This window comes from Myxine glutinosa, unplaced genomic scaffold, assembly GCF_964187855.1.
Source record: "Myxine glutinosa unplaced genomic scaffold, kmMyxGlut1.1 SCAFFOLD_182, whole genome shotgun sequence".
Taxonomy (NCBI): Eukaryota; Metazoa; Chordata; class Myxini; order Myxiniformes; family Myxinidae; genus Myxine; species Myxine glutinosa.
Genome location: NW_027616374.1, coordinates 488,895 through 507,974, shown reverse-complemented (window position 1 = coordinate 507,974; position 19,080 = coordinate 488,895). Strand labels below are relative to the sequence as shown.

The 19,080-nt window shown below is 48.6% G+C and overlaps 1 protein-coding gene across 1 annotated transcript in view; it reads right to left on the bottom strand.

Moving 5' to 3' along the window:
* Window positions 1-9,739, bottom strand: part of LOC144888946 (NAD-dependent protein deacylase sirtuin-5, mitochondrial-like) — a 30,728-nt gene extending 20,989 nt beyond the window's left edge. Inside the window, exons 1-2 of the mRNA XM_078768720.1 lie at window positions 9,577-9,739; window positions 7,767-7,900 (exon numbers count right to left, since the gene is read on the bottom strand). Coding sequence (XP_078624846.1) covers window positions 7,767-7,900; window positions 9,577-9,646 — 204 coding nt within the window. The 5' untranslated portion in view covers window positions 9,647-9,739. The remainder of the gene's footprint in view (window positions 1-7,766; window positions 7,901-9,576) is intronic.
* Between the last annotated feature and the right edge of the window lie 9,341 nt (window positions 9,740-19,080).

The window sequence follows — 19,080 nt, the reverse complement described above, 5'->3', positions numbered from 1 at the left end:
TGACTAACTTCCCTGAAAATGTCTGCTGCTCTTCTTCTGCTCCGATCGGATCATCTGATCATGTCCTTGTTAAAGTGGACATCTCTCTGACCATCCTCAGGGAGCCTGCTCAGCGTCGACGAGTCTGGCATTTCACTCAGGCCAACTGGCACGGTCTTCAAGCAGCCATCAATCATCTGGACTGGTCTCCCATCTCTACCACCTCTGACATCAACTCATCCTGGGAATTCTTCCAAAGTAAATTGCTCTCTCTCATGCACAGATTTATCCCATCTCGTCTTCAGTTGTCATACCCTTCCTCCCGTCCATGGTACACGGAATCTTGTGGTGAGGCTGTTGCCCAGAAACAACTTGCCTTCGTCTCCTGGAAAGCAAATCCAACGGAAGGAAATCTCATTTCCTTTCACAAAGCCCGAAACAAGTGTGTGTCCACCCTCAGGAGAGCCAGGAAACAATATCTCTCCGTTCTCAAGACCGAACTCTCTTATCTGTCTCCCTCTTCCAAATCCTGGTGGCGTCTGGTCAAATCCGTTTCTGGTGTTTGTTCCCCCTCCATCCCCTCCCTTACCTCAAACGGCTACACAGCTGACTCCGCACGTGAAAAAGCTGAATGCCTCAACTCTGTCTTTGCCTCTAAATCTTGTGTCCCAAACCCATCCCTCTCTGTACCCACCATACCCAGTCGTACCCTGCTGCTCCTGGACTCCGTGTCCTTTCCTCCTGACAAGGTGGAAAAGTTTCTGTCAACCCTCGACTCTGATTCTGCAACTGGACCCGACGGCATCAGCCCACGGGTCCTAAAATCCTGCTCTGCTGCTCTATCTCACCCTCTCTCTGTTCTCTTCACCCTCTCTTTTGCTCAAGGTCAACTGCCATCTGCTTGGAAATCAGCCAACATCACCGCTTTGCACAAAAAAGGTGCAAAAACAGATCCTAGCAACTACAGACCAATCAGCCTTCTCCCAATTATCAGCAAAGTCATAGAATCCATCATTGCTTCGGATATGAAAGCTTTCCTCTTCTCCAATGGCTTGATCTCTGATCATCAATTTGGTTTCAGACCAGGTCACTCTACTCTGGACATGCTGCTTCTGCTGTCTCAACAATGGATGGAGGTCCTCAATGCCAAACAGGAAATTAGAGCTGTCTCCCTCGACATATCACGTGCCTTCGACACAGTCTGGCACCCCGCTCTGCTCACCAAACTCTCCTCCTTTGGTATCCATGGAAATCTCCATGCATGGCTGGCGGACTTCCTCTCTAGTCGTCGTCAACGTGTGGCCCTGAATGGGTTTCTCTCATCTCCTCTTCCTGTTCAGGCTGGAGTTCCCCAAGGCAGTGTTCTGGGCCCCGTGCTTTTTCTGGTCTTCATCAATGATCTCTCTGACTCTCTCGAAAATCCTCTCTATCTCTTTGCTGATGACTCCACTCTCTGCCGCTCCATTCCTCTTCCCTCAGATCGGCAGTCTGCTGCCTCCTCACTCTCTGAAGACCTGGACAAAATCACAGACTGGTCAAACAAGTGGAACATGTCTTTCAATCCTGACAAATCTCACACTCTTACTATGTCTCTCTGAAAAGATCGACTGGACAACCCTCCCATCTACTTTCTCAACAATCCTCTCCAAGAAGTTCTGTCGCTCAAGATTTTGGGTCTCACTATCTGCCATGATCTTTCTTGGGAAAACCACATTTCCAAGCTGGCCTCCAAAGCCAGTCGCCGACTGGGCATCCTCCGTCGTGCGAAGTCCTTCCTCGGCACACCTGAGCTCCTCACCACATACAAGGCTTTCATCCGCAGCTCAATGGAATACTGTTCTCCCCTATGGGCCGGTGCTCCTGCCTCACACCTAGCTCGGCTTCATGCTGTTGAAACCAAAGCTTTCAGAATTATTGGAATCTCCCGCGATGAAGCTATCTCTGAGGGCCTTTCACTCACTCACCGCAGGCAGGTAGGTGGTCTTTCTGTCTTCTACCGACTCCTCTCCGGCCTTGCACCCCCAGCTCTCTCTGTGCTCTGTCCCCCAAATATTCCTACAGGTCGCACAAGATCTGCCAGCAACCCTCTGATGGTTAAACTGCCGAAATCTCGGCTCTCTGCTCACCTTCACTCTTTCATTCCTCTTTTCTCCCGCCTCTGGAACAAACTCCCTCACTCCCTTCAATCCCACTCCTCCCTCCAGGTCTTTAAAACAGCTGCTCACCACCATCTCTTATCTTCCCCCATCCAAAACCTTGATCTTTTCTACCCCCGCTAATTCACCCCAGATCCACCTTGTTTGAAATTCCAACTTCTTTCCTGGAAGTCCTGGCAGTGTCCATATGTTTTATACCTCTCCCACCGCCCCCTTCCCATGCCCCCCCCCCCCCCCCAAAGCCCTCGCCCTCTCTCAGATCTCTCGATGTCTCCATGTCTCTCGGTCCCTGCTCTCAAATGTTGTGTTTGTGTCCTTCCCCCTCTCTCCCCATCTTGTCTACCGCTCCCGATGTTATATGTTTTATGTGTCGGTTTGTCTTTGTGTGATTAATGTTCGCTCTTTCACGAGCCTCGATCTTGTATACAAAAAAAAAAAAAAAAAAAAAAATAGCATAGTTATTTGTTTTTTTTGTGTACAAGATCGAGGTTCGTATAAGAGCTAACATTGAATGAATGAATGAATGAATGATCGTTTTAAGGCCATTTTCCCCGCTGGAGCGGGGGTTAGCCTTGCGGGTTAGCATAGCCATGACAATCATGGTTCCCTGTTTTGAGGCAATGTTTTTATGGCCGGATGCCCTTCCTGACGCCAACCCTTGGTCACGCTCTTACGATGCGCAGGGATACGGTATCCCTATTCTAAACTGGGGTACACACCGTGATCATTCATCCCAGCAAGCTGGTACTCAATTTGCCGACCTCAGAAGGATGACAGGCTGAGTCAACCCCCCTGGCGTTAATTCAGCGATCGACCGGGATTCGAACCCAGGATCCTAGGTATCCCAAGCCGGCACCCTAACCGCTAAGCCAACACCATTGGGAGATAGGATCAAAAACGATACATAGCAGGATATCTCAAAAAGTTATGGATGGATTTGGAAGAAACTTGTTGGACAGGTTTTGTGTCTGACGAGGACGAAATGATTAGATTTTGGTGAAGATCTGAATATGGATTTGTATACAAGAATTATTTAATTTTTAAGTGGTTCTTCACCATTGAGTGATTGGTCGAAAAGCGATATACACAACAATAACAACAACATGCATTTTAAAGGCCATTTTCCATGCTAGAGCGGGGGATAGCCTTGCGGTCCCCATGACAATCTTCTCCATTTTGCCCTATTTTCTGCATCTCTCCTTGTTAACCCCCTTGCCCGCATTTCTTCTTCCACCATCTTTAGCCAAGTCTTTCTCGGTCTTCCCCGTCTTCTACTTCCTTCTACATTCATTTCCATCACTCTTCTCAACCAGTCACTTTCATCCTTCCTCAACACATGACCAAACCATCTCAACCTGTTCCTCTTCGCAGCATCAATCACAGGCTCTATTCCCATCATCTTTCGCAATTCATCATTTGTCTTCCTCTCTCTCAACGATACTCCGCACATACGTCGAACCATTCGCATTTCCACCCTTTCCAACCTTCGTTGCTGCTCTACGTTCATTACCCATGTCTCGCTCCCATAAATCATAACACTTCTCACACATGCAGCATACACCTTTCCCTTCAGCTTCAACGACACTCCCCTCATCATCAGCACGCCACTCAATTCCCGAAACTTCTTCCATGCACATCTCACTCGAGCAACCGTTGCCGAGTCTAATCCACCTTCTCCATTCAGCATGTCTCTGAGGTAGCAAAATGTTTTCACACCTTCCAGCTTCACGCCGTCTCCAAGATCCAACTCAACATTTCCTCCATCTGCAGCTCCCTCTGTGCACACCTTACATTTGAATGTAGCTGCCACACTGGTTAATGACCCTCTCAGACCACTACATTTTTGATGAACCCACTCAGCGCACATTGTACACTGAATGGAGTTCACTCCGACACCCTTCCTACACACAGCACAGGGCCACTTCCCAGTTCTTTAGACCTCACCACATGCTTTACCACTTGCTATCACCTTCGTCTTTCCGATATTCACCTTCAGACCTTTTGTCTCCATACATTCCTTCCACGTGTTCATCTTTTCCATCAGTCCATCCATACTTTCCGCAATCAACACCAGATCATCTGCATACAACAACTCCCACGGTAAACCCTCCTTTACGTTCTGAGCCAGCACCTCCATCACAGCTACAAATAGTAGTGGACTTAGTACCGACCCCTGATGCACTCCCACCTTCACCTCAAACTCACCACTGTTCCCGTCCTTCGTCCTTACAGCTGTGCGCGCTCTTTTGTACATTGCCATCACTACTCTGATCAACCATTCCTCCACTCCTAACTTCCTCAATGCCCATGTCAATACTTTGCGTGGAACCCGATCGAATGCTTTCTCCAGATCAACAAACCCAAGAAACAACTTCTTCCTCTTCTCCATGTACTTCTCCTGCAACTGCCTCACAATGAAAAGCGCGTCTGTCGTTCCTCTTCCTGCCTTGAATCCAAACTGCATTTCGTCGATCTTCACTTTCTTCCTTATCCTCCTCTCCAACACCCTTTCCAATACCTTCATTCCATGCTCCAACTTTATCGCTCGGTACGAGCCACACTCCAGAGGGTCACCTTTCCCCTTGTATAGAGGGACGAGGGTACTCAGTTCCCAATCCACTGGAATGCGGCCTTCTTTCACCACCAGATTACAGATCTCTGTCATTCTCTTCACACCCCCAACTTCCTGCTGCCTTCAACATATCTCCCACAACTCCCGTCGGCCCTCCCGCTTTTCTACCCTTCATTGCTTTTATCGCTTCCTCAACGGCCCTCCCGTTTCCTCAATCACATAAAAACAAACTGACACATAAAACATATAATAAAGGGAGCGAGAGACAAGATGGGGAGAGAGAGGGAAGCACACAAGTACAACAGTAGAGAACAGGTACAATGGGAGATCGGTGGGAGGGAGAGGGCTTGGGGGGAGGGGGCATGGGAAGGGGTGGAGGGAGAGGTATAAAACACATGGACACAGCTATGGCTTCCAGGAAAAAAGTTGGTATTTCAAAAAAGTGGATCTTGGGTGAATTAACAGGGGTAGAAAAGATTAAGGTTTTGGATGGGGGAGATAAGAGATGGTGGTGAACAGCTGTTTTAAAGACCTGGAGGGAGGAGTGGGATTGAAGGGAGTGAGGGAGTTTGTTCCAGAGGCAGGAGAAAAGAGGAATGAAGGAGTGAAGGTCAGCAGAGAGTCTTGATTTTGGCAGTTTAACCATAAGAGGGTTGCTGGCAGATCTTGTGCAACCTGTAGGAGTACTTCGGGGACAGAGCACAGACAGGGCTGGGGGGGGGGGGGGGGGGGGCTAGGCCAGAGAGGAGTCGGTAGAAGACAGAAAGGCCACCAACCTACTTGCGGTGAGTGAGTGAAAGGCCCTCGGAGCTTCATCGCGGGGGATTCCAATGATTCTGAAAGCTTTGGTTTCAACAGCGTGAAGCCGAGCTAGGTGTGAGGCAGGAACACCGGCCCAGAGGGGAGAACAGTATTCCATTGAGCTGCAGATGAAAGCCTTGTATGTGGTGGTTTAGTTACATCCCGTAGTAAATGGAACATAGTAAGAGTGAGGTAATTAATCATGATATGAGATATGTATCGCTTTATGTCTAGACAGATGATGCCCACCCTTCCTAAAGTGTGTGTGTGAAAACCGCCATCCCTCTGAATCTTTATTTGTTGTTGTACCCTCTGTTATCTGTCTTTTATGTCCTTTTCATCATTTGGGTAGGCCTTCAGCCAGAAGTTTAGTCGAGAGAAGCCAGCTCCATAGCCATAGTTGCTCCCACAGCACCTGGACAATCGGGGTGAAGGTCAGGAAAGGGTCACCTCTCCCCAGACTCGGCTTTGACCCAATGGTAAGCGAGTAGGGAGAGGCGTGGCATGTCATGGCATAAGGTAGGGGACAAGGATTAAAAAGCGGCTACACCGGGTGGAAGGGAAAAGATACACGGGAGCTTCCAAGCCGAAAGCCGCATCAGTCTGCAGGGCTGTCAAACGAGAGCCATGCCCGCACCCCACCACTCCTTTCTCTCCACCTCACTGGCTGGACCACAGCTGCTGTAAGAGCGCATCTGGGCTGTCGGCCTGCATCGGTTTCAAGCTATCTCGCGGCATAGCTTGGGGATATCCTGTCTCGTATGTCTATCCATTTTTTTTTTTTTTTTTTTTGTATACTGAATCGAGGCTCGTGAAAGAGCTAAAATTTATTTCACAAACAAATCAACCAGACAAACAAAATATATAAAAAGAGGGAGTGGAAGACAAGATGGGGAGAGAAGGGGAAGCACACAAACACAACATTTGAGAGCAGGGAGATGTGTGGGAGGGAGAGGGCTTGGGGGGAGGAGGCGTGGGAAGGGGGGGGGGGGAGGGGTGGGAGAAGTATAAAACACAAGGACACCAAGGACTTCCAGGACAGAAGTTGGTATTTCAAAAAAGTGGATTTGGGGTGAAATTAGCGGGGGTAGAAAAGATCAAGGTTTTGGATGGGGGAAGATAAGAGATGGTGGTGAACAGCTGTTTTAAAGACCTGGAGGGTGGAGTGGGATTGAAGAGAGTGAGGGAGTTTGTTCCAGAGGTGGGAGAAAAGAGGAATGAAGGAGTGAAGGTGAGCAGAGAGTCTTGATTTTGGCAGTTTAACCATAAGAGGGTTGCAGGCAGATCTTGTGCGACCTGTAGGAATATTTGGGGGACAGAGCCCAGAGAGAGCTGGGGGGGCAAGGCCAGAGAGGAGTCGGTAGAAGACGGAAAGACCACCAACCTGCCTGCGGTGAGTGAGTGAAAGGCCCTTGGAGTTAGCTTCATCGTGGGAGATTCCAATGATTCTGAATGCTTTGGTTTCAACAGCGTGAAGACGAGCTGGGTGTGAGGCAGGAGCACCAGCCCAAAGGGGAGAGCAGTATTCCATTGAGCTGCGGATGAAAGCCTTGTATGTGGTGAGGAGCTCAGGTGTGCCAAGGAAAAGGACATTCTCTGTCTCAAGTGGAATGATTGGAGCCAATAAGGCATCGCATATTTAAGGACTCTTCTGATCATTTGTTGGTTCGAGGGTGTGTACCGGTATGGGTTAAGGGGGTTTATTGAGACATTATAATTGCATTGCTTCTTGGATTTCCTTCCCTCATGTGACCAATCTTGTAATTAAATATACCTAGTCCTGGGGCGAATTTGAGCAGTCATGATCGCCATTGCAATTAAGCAAGTCCGTTATGGCTGATTGGGAGCAGAAATCAATGTCATATTATGAGACTGTCGTCAGCCTCACGACCAAGCGCAGCACCGAATCAGCGCAACACATTGGCTGACTGAAATCCCATCAGCACGGTATCGTGGCAGTGGACACTTTGACTCAGTCAGCCGTTGCGGCCGTTTTTGACCGTTTTTGACGTGGCCCATCGGGATTCGTACTGGGACACTAGGATGACCTGCTGCTGTATGTGCAACTTAGAATACAGGAACAATACCTTGGATTATTTTTATGCATTTAAATTTTTCCACCAACAACTCAATTTCTGGAAAAGGTTGGAATTTAGGACTACTCTATTTCCTATCCTTTTGAGAGTAAAATACCTCCATGTTAGATTGTTATAAGCAAAACAAGAAGCAGATAACAGACATACGCAGCATGTATTCACCTGTGCCTGCCACCGGCGCCAATATCCTCCAGGACCACGAAATGTAGGCACACCACTTTCCGCACTTATCCCAGCTCCTGTTAGCACTACCAGGCGTTGGGATAGCTTAAAGACCTCTCGAAAACGAGCCATATCTGAGAGGGGAGAGGGGAAGAGTATTGGGAATGTTGTGGAAAACCAAAAGTGATTTTTTTTAAAGCATGATACTGGGCAATTCAAGGCAGAGAGAACATTTTGTACATCCATTCCCTCAAGTTTGCCACCATAAACCTGCCAGTTTAAAAATACATTCAAGATATTGTATCAGATCTGTGAATAGATGGTCAGATATGTTCCCTTCCCTCCCCCACCCCCAATCCCACCCCTCCCACATGACCCCCACCTCACATACCCCCTTCTAGTTTCCTCTGAAACTTAGAGAACAGTGGCTTTACGAAGTTCAAAAAAACTGATGCAAATTGTATGCCTATTAATAAGGATTTATACAATGACAGCGAGGATCAGAATATGCAAATAAGAATAATATTTAAAAAAAGTTGTTCAGGAAAATAATTATTTGAAGATAATTGTCAAGGAGCAGCATTTTTCCCAATGTATTTGCTTTTTACGGTGCAGCCCATAGAGCAATGCCTCTATAGTTCAGTGTCCGTCCGTCCATCCGTCCGTCCGTCCGTTCCCAGGTACCGCAAAAACGGCTTAACCGATTGCAACGAAATTTTGAGTGGGTAATCATGGGACCCCCCTGGAGTAAAATAGGCTATATTGTTTTCCCAATTTTTTTCCAATTTCCAATTTTTTTAATTTTCCCAAACATGATGGAATAATATTTACCGATATGAACAGTGATGTGGCTTTTATTGAAATTCTGCAAATACTGTTTAGATTTTGATGATTTGCGTGTGAAATGACTTAACGGATGTTTATATAAATCGTTTAAAATAAAAAAAAGCCTTCAATTTCTGGTATTTTGCCTTTTCATTTGGGCCTCCCAATTGAAGCCCCGCCCGTAGGGCAGGTACCGTAGGGCGGGTACCGTTGCTAGTAATAATAAATGTCAATGTGTGTACCGTCCCTCTTCTAGAATTTAACCGGGCATCCCATCTGTCAGCATTAGTTGGTGGACGTTAAATATGCTATGGTCTCCTTCCCGAAAAGTAGGCGAGTTATCGCAGGTGCCACGGCCAAATTCTAAAATCCTGCTGTGACCAGCAGAGGGCATTGCATGAGCAGCGCAGCAGTACCCACAGCCAGTGATGCCACCCGGAAACATGTATTTGGCAGAATTCAAATTACTGGTATTTTGTCGTTATTACAGGAGGGTGGGGGAAGAGGGGGAGGGTGGGGGAGGAGGGGGAAGGGGGTGATTACATTTCACTGCAAATTGATGTTTTTTTTTTATTGTTTCTTTTTACATTTCAAATTATTTTTGTCGTTAAAAAATTGGAAGAGGGGGGCAGTGTCAGGTTGTTGAGATTTTACAATGCGGAACATTTGCGTACGTAATAAACAGAGGGTTCCAAATGAAACAAATGCTGCTATTCATAGTGTGCACATCACCAGGAAGACGTTTTATAGCAGAATCTCATTTAATGAAAAAATATATATAATATTTGTTGGAACATGGGAAGACTTTTTGAAAACTGCTGCTTTTGTCCCAAAGTCAAGTTTTATCGCAAGTCCCATAAACGAGAGCCTCAGTTCTCAATACAAATTAATATAGCTGATATATTATATGTATATTATTATTAATTAGTGTGTAAGCCTATATCTATATGATTCGATGGTAACGTTATCGTAATGAGCAACTTACCGGAACTTGGCCGGGCCATGGTGAGCCGTAAAAATCGGGAACACACCTGAGCTTGGCGGATAAACTGCATTCGCTGGGCAACTGGACCTATCGATAAATAAATAAAAAACACTTTACTGAGCGGCCTAAAAGGATACCGGAAGCTGAATGCTCCCCTTGTTTTTGTTTAACTATGTATATGGTCGTAGTTGTTGGTGTTGTTTTATGGTTACCTATCCAAGGGACGACATGGTCGTAGTTGTTGTTATTTTATTGTTACCTATCCTTGGGACGACATGGTCGTAGTTGTTGTTGTTTTATGGTTAACCTATCCAAGGGACATGGTCGTAGTTGTTGTTGTTTTATGGATCTTTATCCCAGGGACGACATATATACATGTGCAGAAAACATGAAGTAGACATAACTTGCAGAAATTTATCCAAATAAAAAGTAAGAAGTTTAACACGATGCACCTGGATAAATTACAGAGATAGAAGTGTCAAACAGATTCCATTAATACATGGTTATCCAAATAAATCCTCCCATCGTTAAGCAGTTCTTTCATAGTTATATTGTGGTGCTATGCACACACAACTCGTTTGCCAAGAAGGTAGGCCACAACGCGTTGTACAAACCAGAACACTTTATTCTATGCTCGCACGTAAGCACTGGGCGGGCTCGACTTTCGAGCCCGCATATATGTCCCGAGGCCACGCCTTGCGATATCACCTTTGCCCGGCTTCCCCCGGAGGGCCTCGTGCAGGGGGTGCAGGAGCTGGGCGACGCGGGCACGAAGCGGTGATAAAAATTCACCATGCCCAGGAATTCCTGGAGCCCTTTGATCGTGCGGGGGCGCGGGAAACTCCTGACCGCCTCCACCTTGGCCGGTAAAGGGACGGGCCCGTGCCTGGTGATGCGGTGCCCCAAGAAGTCGTTGATGGTGACGCCGAACCGGCACTTTGCGGGGTTGATTATTATCAGGCCATGCTGGCCCAGGCGTTTGAAGAGCATGCGGAGATGGAGCAGGTGCTCCTCCCGGGACGCGCTCGCGACTAGGATGTCGTCCAGGTAGACGAAGGACAAGTCGCGCAAGACGCTGTCCATGAGCCGCTGGAACGCCTGGGCCGCATTTTTCAACCCAAAAGGCATCCGCAAGAACTCGAAGAGGCCAAAGGGTGTTATAACGGCCGTCTTCGGTACATCTTCCGGTTGTACCGGGACCTGGTGGTAGCCCCGGATGAGGTCCACCTTGGAAAAAAAGGTCGTTTTCACCAACCGGGCGGAAAAGTCCTGAATATGCAGGACGGGGTAGCGGTCGGGGGTGGTGGCATCGTTGAGCCGGCGGTATTCCCCGCACGGCCGCCATCCGCCGCCGGGCTTGGGCACAATGTGCAGAGGTGAGGCCCATGCGCTGTTGGAGCGCCGGACGATGCCCAGCCGCTCCAGCATGGCAAACTCCGCTTTCGTAACGGCGAGCTTCGTTGCGTCGAGGCGGCGTGCCCGGGCGTAGACCGGTGGTCCGATGGTGGGAATATGGTGTTCTACCCCGTGTTTGACGGCCACCGCTGAAAAGGTGGGCCGCGTGAGTGCCGGGAAACTGGTGAGGAGGCGGGTAAACTCATCCGCTGCCGGAAGCGTACAGACCAACCTCGCCGGGACGGAACCGCTCAGCAAACCGCTTGGTAAGCCGCTTGGTGAGCCGCTCAGCGAGCTGCTCAACGAGCCACTCAGCGAACAAGCGAGCGAGCTGAAGGTTTCAGCCTGAACGAGGCGTCGATGCTTAACATCCACCAACAGCCCATGCACACAAAGGAAGTCCGCACCGAGCAGGGCCATTGGCACGCTGGCGGTGACGAAAGACCATTGGAAGCGCTGTCCCCCGAAACGCAGCGAGAGGCAACGCTTCCCGAATGTGCGGATGGGAGTTCCGTTGGCAGCGAGCAAGGCAGGGCCCCGGCCCGCGGCTTGCTTGTCGGACGCGGAGGCAGGGAGGACGCTTACCTGCACTCCAGTGTCGCACAGAAAACAGCGACCAGACGAGGTGTCTGTGATGAACAGGAGGCTGCCGGAATGGCCGACGCTCATGGCCGCAAGTGAGCGCCGGCCCGGTCGTTTCCCGACCCGTCGGAAGAGCACGGCGGGCGGCAAGCCCTAGCCTTGCGGCCGAACCTGGCATGATAATAACACCAGGTTTGCCCCGGTGGTGGCTGCCGCGTCGGTCGTGACGGCAGTGGTGGACGGGGTGTAGCAGCGGCCACGAGGGGGCGCGGCGCTGAAGCCTCCCCACCGGGATCCACTACGGCAGCGCCATACGTTGGCCGCGTGTCGCAGGCCGCGAAAAATTTGTCCGCCTCTCTGGCCAGGGCGCGGGGTTCCATTATGGCCGAACCGGCCAGTGCGAGCCACACCTGCGCAGGTAGCTGGCGGAAGAAAAGCGCTCGGAAAAGGAAATCCGGGCGCTGGTCTCCAAGAAGGGACAACATATAATCCATCCGAATGGACGGTCGTGTGTCGCCGAGGGCTGGAAGGTCAAGGAGGGGGTCGGCGCGGTCAGCCTCCATGAGCCCTAATGTGGCGAGGAGAAGTCGTTTGAGCGCCGCGTACTTGTGGGCGCCCGGCGGGCGCCGAAGGATGGACACGATGCGGGCGGCAGTGCCGGGCCCGAGGGCGGCGACCACGTGAAAGTACATGGTGTCATCCGCCGTGATGCACCGTAGCTGGAATTGGGCTTCGGCCTGCACAAACCAAACGTCGACCTGTGCTTCCCAGAACTCCGGGAGTTTAACGGCGACAGCGTTGGTAGCCATGGCGCGTTCAGGGGTCAGCTAAGGCTGAACCAGTCGGGGTCACCAGTGTGGTGCTATGCACACACAACTCGTTTGCCAAGAAGGTAGGCCACAACGCGTTGTACAAACCAGAACACTTTATTCTATGCTCGCACGTAAGCACTGGGCGGGATCGACTTTTGAGCCCGCATATATGTCCCGAGGCCACGCCTTGCCCTCGGGCGTGGCCGGTCGGCCGAAAGGCGGGGCATGTATTTCAGTTCCACCCTGCGCCTCGTGACGCCTTTGCTCCGGGCGTGGTCCGAGCCGTGCTTCCACGCCCGGTCACTCGCGCCACCCACTGGTGCTCGGAATTATTACCCGCTGGCATTGTGTCCGCCACAATATATTGTTTAGTTGAACTGTCTGAAAGTCCTTATTTATAGATCTGCGTTGTGATTGTGCAGGAAGGAACCCCAAATATCATTTTTAATCATTCCATATTTCTTTTTCCGGACAATCTGCCGAAGATTTTCCTCAGTCACGAACACATTATCCCCTCAGCTCCCGTAACCATTTCATGAGCAGTGCTGACAAAATATCGCGCCATATTTATATACTCGGAACCGATTCTCCTCACAAGGGCCCTGAGGTAATAACTGTTGGTGCGAAAGAGGCTCCGCCCATAATTGAGGAGAGGGCCGGAGGGGTGAAGCGAGGGGAGGATTTTCAGAGGCTGCGTGAGGGAATCTGGCAGTCTGGCGGAGAAAAGGACGTGGAAAAGGTTTGTCATTTGAAGTGATCACAGTCTTTGTTCGGGGCTCAATTGATTAATTATAATACTCGCACAATGCCAGTCTATACTTGTCATGTATGAAGCTGCAAATATTCACCGTTGTATCCCTACACCGTGACCGCGTTGTTTCCCTACGCCCCAGCTCTGCTCAAATCGTCCAATGTTCTCGTTCATTTTGATCCAGAGAAGGATCTTGTGCTGACATGCGATGCCTGTCGGTATGGAGTGGGGAGTGTAATATCACACGTGATGCCTGATGGTACGGAAAGACCTGTTGCATTTGCATCCAGAACGTTGTCCCGGCAGAGAAGAACTATTCCCAACTTGACAAGGAAGGATTGGGAATCGTTTACGGCATCAGCAAACTTCACCAGAACCTTCTTGGACATCATTTCATGATTCGCACTGATCACAAGCCACTGATCAGTCTGTTTGGTCCGATTAAGGTGACGTCTGACACACTACCACCCAGGATCATCTGCTGGTCCCTGTTTCTCGCTGCTTATGACTACACCAGATGTTATAAGCCCGTTCGTCTATCACAAATGCAGATGCCATGAGTCGGTTACCCCTTCCAGAATCCGTTGATGATTCGCCTACACCAGGATCCATTATCGCACTGATGGATCATCTGGAAGATTGTGCTGTCGATTCCGGCCAGATCCGCACTCATACTCGACTAGACCCCGTTCTGTCCAGAACTGTCCAGGCTGTACAGCTTGGATGGTATTTGCTACCTGAGGGTGACCCAGCTGTTGCGGCTTTTAAAGCACGTAAAAACGAACTCAGCGTGGAAAATGGTTGCCTACTCTGGGGATGTCGTGTCGTGATCCCGGAAAATCTGCATTCCAGGGTCATGGATGAAATCCATGACTGTCACCCCGGGATTGTGACGATGAAGTCACTCGCCAGAAACTATGTGTGGTGGCCGAAGCTTGATGCTCATATCGAACATCATGTTCGACATTGTTATGTTATGTTATGTTATGTTATGTTATGTTATGCCAGAGCACCCGGAATACACCTGCGAAAGCGCCACTGCATCCCTGGAAATGGCCCAGCGAACCGTGGCATCGCCTACATCTCGATTATGCCGGGCCTATTAACGGCAGCATGATTCTAATAATTACGGACGCGCACACAAAATGGATTGATGCCTATGTGACACGTGGTACGACATCAGCCATTGTCATCGAAAGACTCAGACGCTGTTTCACCACTCATGGTCTGCCCAGGATGATCGTGAGTGATAACGGTCCGTGTTTTTCCAGGTCCGAGTTTGCCGAGTTCACACGTCGGAACGGCATCAAACATAAGTTTGTCAGCCCACATCACCAGGCTTCAAATGGCTTGGCCGAACGATCCGTGGGAATCATCAAATCCGGATTGCAGAAACTTCAGGAGGGAACCCTGGAAACAAAGCTGTCTCGTCTCCTGTTCAAATACTGCATCACGCCACAATCAACAACCGGCGGTGCAGCTCTGTCTGACTTATTGATGAAACGACACTTGAGATCGACACTTGACAATCTCAAACCAGACATATCATCAAACGTTTATCAGAGCCAGCTTAATCAAAAGTTGGTGCACGATAAGTCGTCCAACAGTCGCTGTATCAACATCGGAGATCCAGTGTATGCCCAAAATTTTGGTGCAGGTGCGACGTGGCTACCGGGGGACATCATCGAGAAGCCAGGTCCACTGTCCTGCGTGATTTCCCTGCAGGACGTCCGCGAAATTCATCGACATCAGGATCACATGACCTACCGTCACTGTGAGTCGATAGAGCCTGCAGCATCGTCACAGTCAGAACAACAGTTCGACCCGCCACTGCCGGAGATCGTCGTGGCCGCTCCAGCCGGCTCGGATGCCCCGAAAACCTCTGCGAACGCTACACCCTTTGTGGAGACCAAAGGAATCACCTCGGACTCTGTATCCACTGGTACACCACGATGCTCAATGTGTGAGAGAAAAGCACCTGACCGGTTGAATCTTTGAAGATTTTTTTTCACGTTGACACATGTTCTATTTTCACGTTGACACATGTTATATTTTCATGTTGACACATGCTCTATTTTCAGGTTGACACATGTTCTATTTTCACGTATTTTCATTATTTTCATAATCGTTTGCACACATATTTTCACAGGTTTTGGAAATGTTGCTTTTGAAATGTCAATTCTGGAAATGTAGCACGTATTGCTCTTGGTAATTTTGGACTTAAAGGGGAGGATGTCATGTATGAAGCTGCAAATATTCACCGTTGTAGCCCTACACCGTGACCTCGTTGTATCCCTTCGCCCCAGCTCGGATGGCGCTGCAGTCATGATGATGCTGATATGCTGATGGGCTGATGCGCTGATGCTGAAGCATCCTTCTCATCTCTCGTGTTTTCTTCCTCCTCTTTCTTCTATCATTTCTTCCACTCTGCCGGTCCCCTCGCATTATTTACTTCATTATCGTTTGTATTTTGCCGGTCGTTTACCGTCCTCGGTTCGTCTTCGGTATTCAAGTCTTTCTTGCGTCTTCTGAGTCCATCCGCCATTGGACCCTCAGTTCCATCTACGAAGCTCAGAGGCCCTGTCACAGTGTCGGGAGACGCATTTAATTCCCTTATGTGCCGCAAGCACACAGCACTATACCTGTGCAGGAAACCTCCGGCGCTCTGTCAGGAGGAACATCTCATTACGTGACGTGAGTGATGTCACAGCGCCGTGGGGAAGCGCCGCGGCTGTGCGAGGTACAGGTGGGGTGCGAGCCCGGAGGGTCCCAGCTTCGATCAGGACGTGGGAGCCCGAGTCAGCAAGTGTAAGGTGTGCAGGGTTTCCGTCCTTTATCCCATCTATTCCTTCGTTTATCAGCTCATCTTTGGCGCCAATCATTCATCCCATCATTCTTTTCCAATCATCAATCTCTTCCAGATCGGATGCATGATGCCGGTGTCACGAAACAGATCCGCCCCCCGGCGATTCTGTACCGGTACAGATTCGCCCCCCTCAAAATAGATTCACCCCCCTGCCACGAAATAGACTCTCCCCTGTGACAAAATCGCCCCCTCATAATATATATGTACATGTTTCAGCAGATATTCAAACTTGGAAAAAAGTGTAACAATTCTATGGCTCTTGGTGATTGTGGAAGAGTTCTTTCACAATTAATCTACAACTAGAGCAAATGAATATTGGTGTAAACTTGTACAACTAAACAATACTAGACTACCTTATGAATGTTATAACATGTTCAAATATCTTGATGATGCTGGTAGGGTTGCATGGGCGACTCGTATAAAAACTATATTATATCAGTATGGATTTGGCTTTGTATGGTTGTCACAAGAATTTGGAGATGTCAATGTTTGTTGCAACTTTTAGACAAAGACTTATGATAATCGTTTTCGAATGTGGTCAGCATCTGTTGATAACATATCTCAGAGTTTTACTTATAAGGACTATAAGTCATTATTAAATGTTGAATCTCATTTATCTATCACTGTTCCTACTTATTTTAGAAAGCATATTGCTCGTTTCAGATGTAGTAATTTTAAAGTACATGTCACATAAGTACATTCGATATGAAGCTGGAGTGTCTCAGTATTGCCATACCATACATGATGTCAATAATTCTTCAATCTATTACTATTGTAATATTACTATTACATGATTATCTATCAATAATTACTATATCAACTGTTCAAGTATGTCTTTAAAAGATTGAGAAAATGTGTAAGTCCGCACTCAATCAATTCGCCAAACAATATTAGTAGTACTTTTATCACGTCCCCTCTTGTAAACCAATATTTCCATATGTATATTTATATATCCGCAAACGAGAATGGGGGGCGATTTTATTCTGATGGGGGCGAGAAACGTATCCGCCGGGGGGAGAGTTTATACCGGTACAGATTCGCCGGGGGGGGGGGGGGAAGAGTTTTTATACGGGGGCGGATTTATTTTGTAACACCGGCATATGTGCTGTAAAGTGTTAAGTCATTGCAGATAAGGATCCGCGGGCAGGAATGTTCACGTAGGGGATACGGGGAATGTATGACTGAATGAGTGATGTAATTATTTTACATGTATGCAATTTCATTGTCTCAAATACCTGTAAATACCCCACCTAGTTTGGAGCATGTTGAGCCATATGTCTCTATGGACGGTCAACAACTGAAGAACACCGATGCTTACACCTATATAGGGAGTGTTTTGTGTGATGATGGTAAATTGGATTGGAAAATCTCTAGTCGTATAGCAAAGGCTAGTGCCGCTAGTACATCCTTTGGCCCTCTCTACTGCAGAGTCTGGAACGGTCACGATATTAAAATGATTACTAAAATCGCATTATATAGAGCTGTGGTTCTGAGTACATTGATGTATGGTAATGAGTGCTGTACAACCTAGAGTCACCACATCTGTCAGCTGGAAGCCCTACATCAACGATGTTTGTGGAAAATCATCAATGATGTCTGCGGAGGCAGGGGAGGGGAGGTAGAAGGTGGGAGGAGAAACCCAGCGTTGCCAGTACCTTTGCTAGCGTAAAATATAACTTCAAGTCCTCAATTTTCTCTATCCCTACCCCCCAGAAACCTCAAGTCCTCACACTCCCAACCCCAAGGCAACAATCCTCTCCCTACTCCAAGCCTTCAAACCCCAATTTTCACATGTCACAGTTGCCTGTCCAACTCGTAATCCCTGAAGATATGCCGAAAACATGTGTTCTTGAACAGGTCATGGTGACCTGTCCAACTCACAATCCCGCAAGATATGTGGAAAATAAATGTCACAGTAAACTAACTGAAATCAATTCCCTCTTTCCTGAAGCATATACACTACAGAACCAAAAGGATGCGGACACACCTAATTAGTGGATTCAGCTGTTTCAGCAACACCCATTGCTGACAGGAATATATATACTTGGCAAAAAATGAAACGCAAGTTTTTATGTCAAAGTATATAGCGAATGAAATTTACAAAATCACATGAACATTAAATTACAACAGATTAGTACGGTGTATGACCTCCCTCTGCTGTGATGCACGCTTGGATGCGCCGGTGCATGGACTGAATCGGCCTCCTCAAAGTCACCTGGGGGAGGACGCACCACTATTCCATTAAAGCAGCGGCAAGTTATTGAGCTGTTCTAGCCACCACAGGACGTAACCGGATGCGGCGATCGAGTTCATCCCACACATGCTCGATGGGGTTAAGCTCTGGACTGAACGCAGGCCATGGCAGGAGCTCAATATAGTGGTCATCAAGATACTGGGTGATCACCCTTGCTGCATGAGGTCATGCATTGTCCTGTTGAAACAAGGCTATGTTCAGATGTTCATCCAGAAATGGCCTCACTACAGGCTCCAAAATTTCATCCCGGTATCTCTGGACATTGAGGTTACCATAGATGACTATCAGTTCAGTACGTGCATTTGCTGTAATGCCGGCTCATATCATAATGCCGGGTCCCTCCCCACCTGTCCAGCTCCATGACATTACAGTCAAAAAGTCGCTCACCACGACGACGGTAAACTCTCGTACCTGTCTGTCACTATTGCTTACGCGAAATCGTGACTCATCCGAGAACACCTGGTTCCACATTCTCTGCGTCAAGTCACGGTGTTGGCGGGCCCATACCAACCTACGACGACGACGATCGGCCGTCAGTGGGAGACCTCTGTAAGAGCGTCTGCTCCTGAGTCCTACATAACGAAGCCGATTTCTGACAGTCTGAGCAAAAATCCTGTTGTTCATATGCCCAGGCGTCTCCCTTGCGGTGGTTTCTGCGTTGCGATGTCGATCACGGAGGTGCTGCAGAACGATGTAACGATCCTGAATGGGCGTCGTCACTCGCGGTCTACCACTTCTCCGATGATTTGCCACACTTCCAGAGTCTCTTAAACGACGTCTGAGCCGGCTTATGGTTGATTCGTGCACTTGCAGATGTGCGTCCACATCCATAGCTGAGATGCCC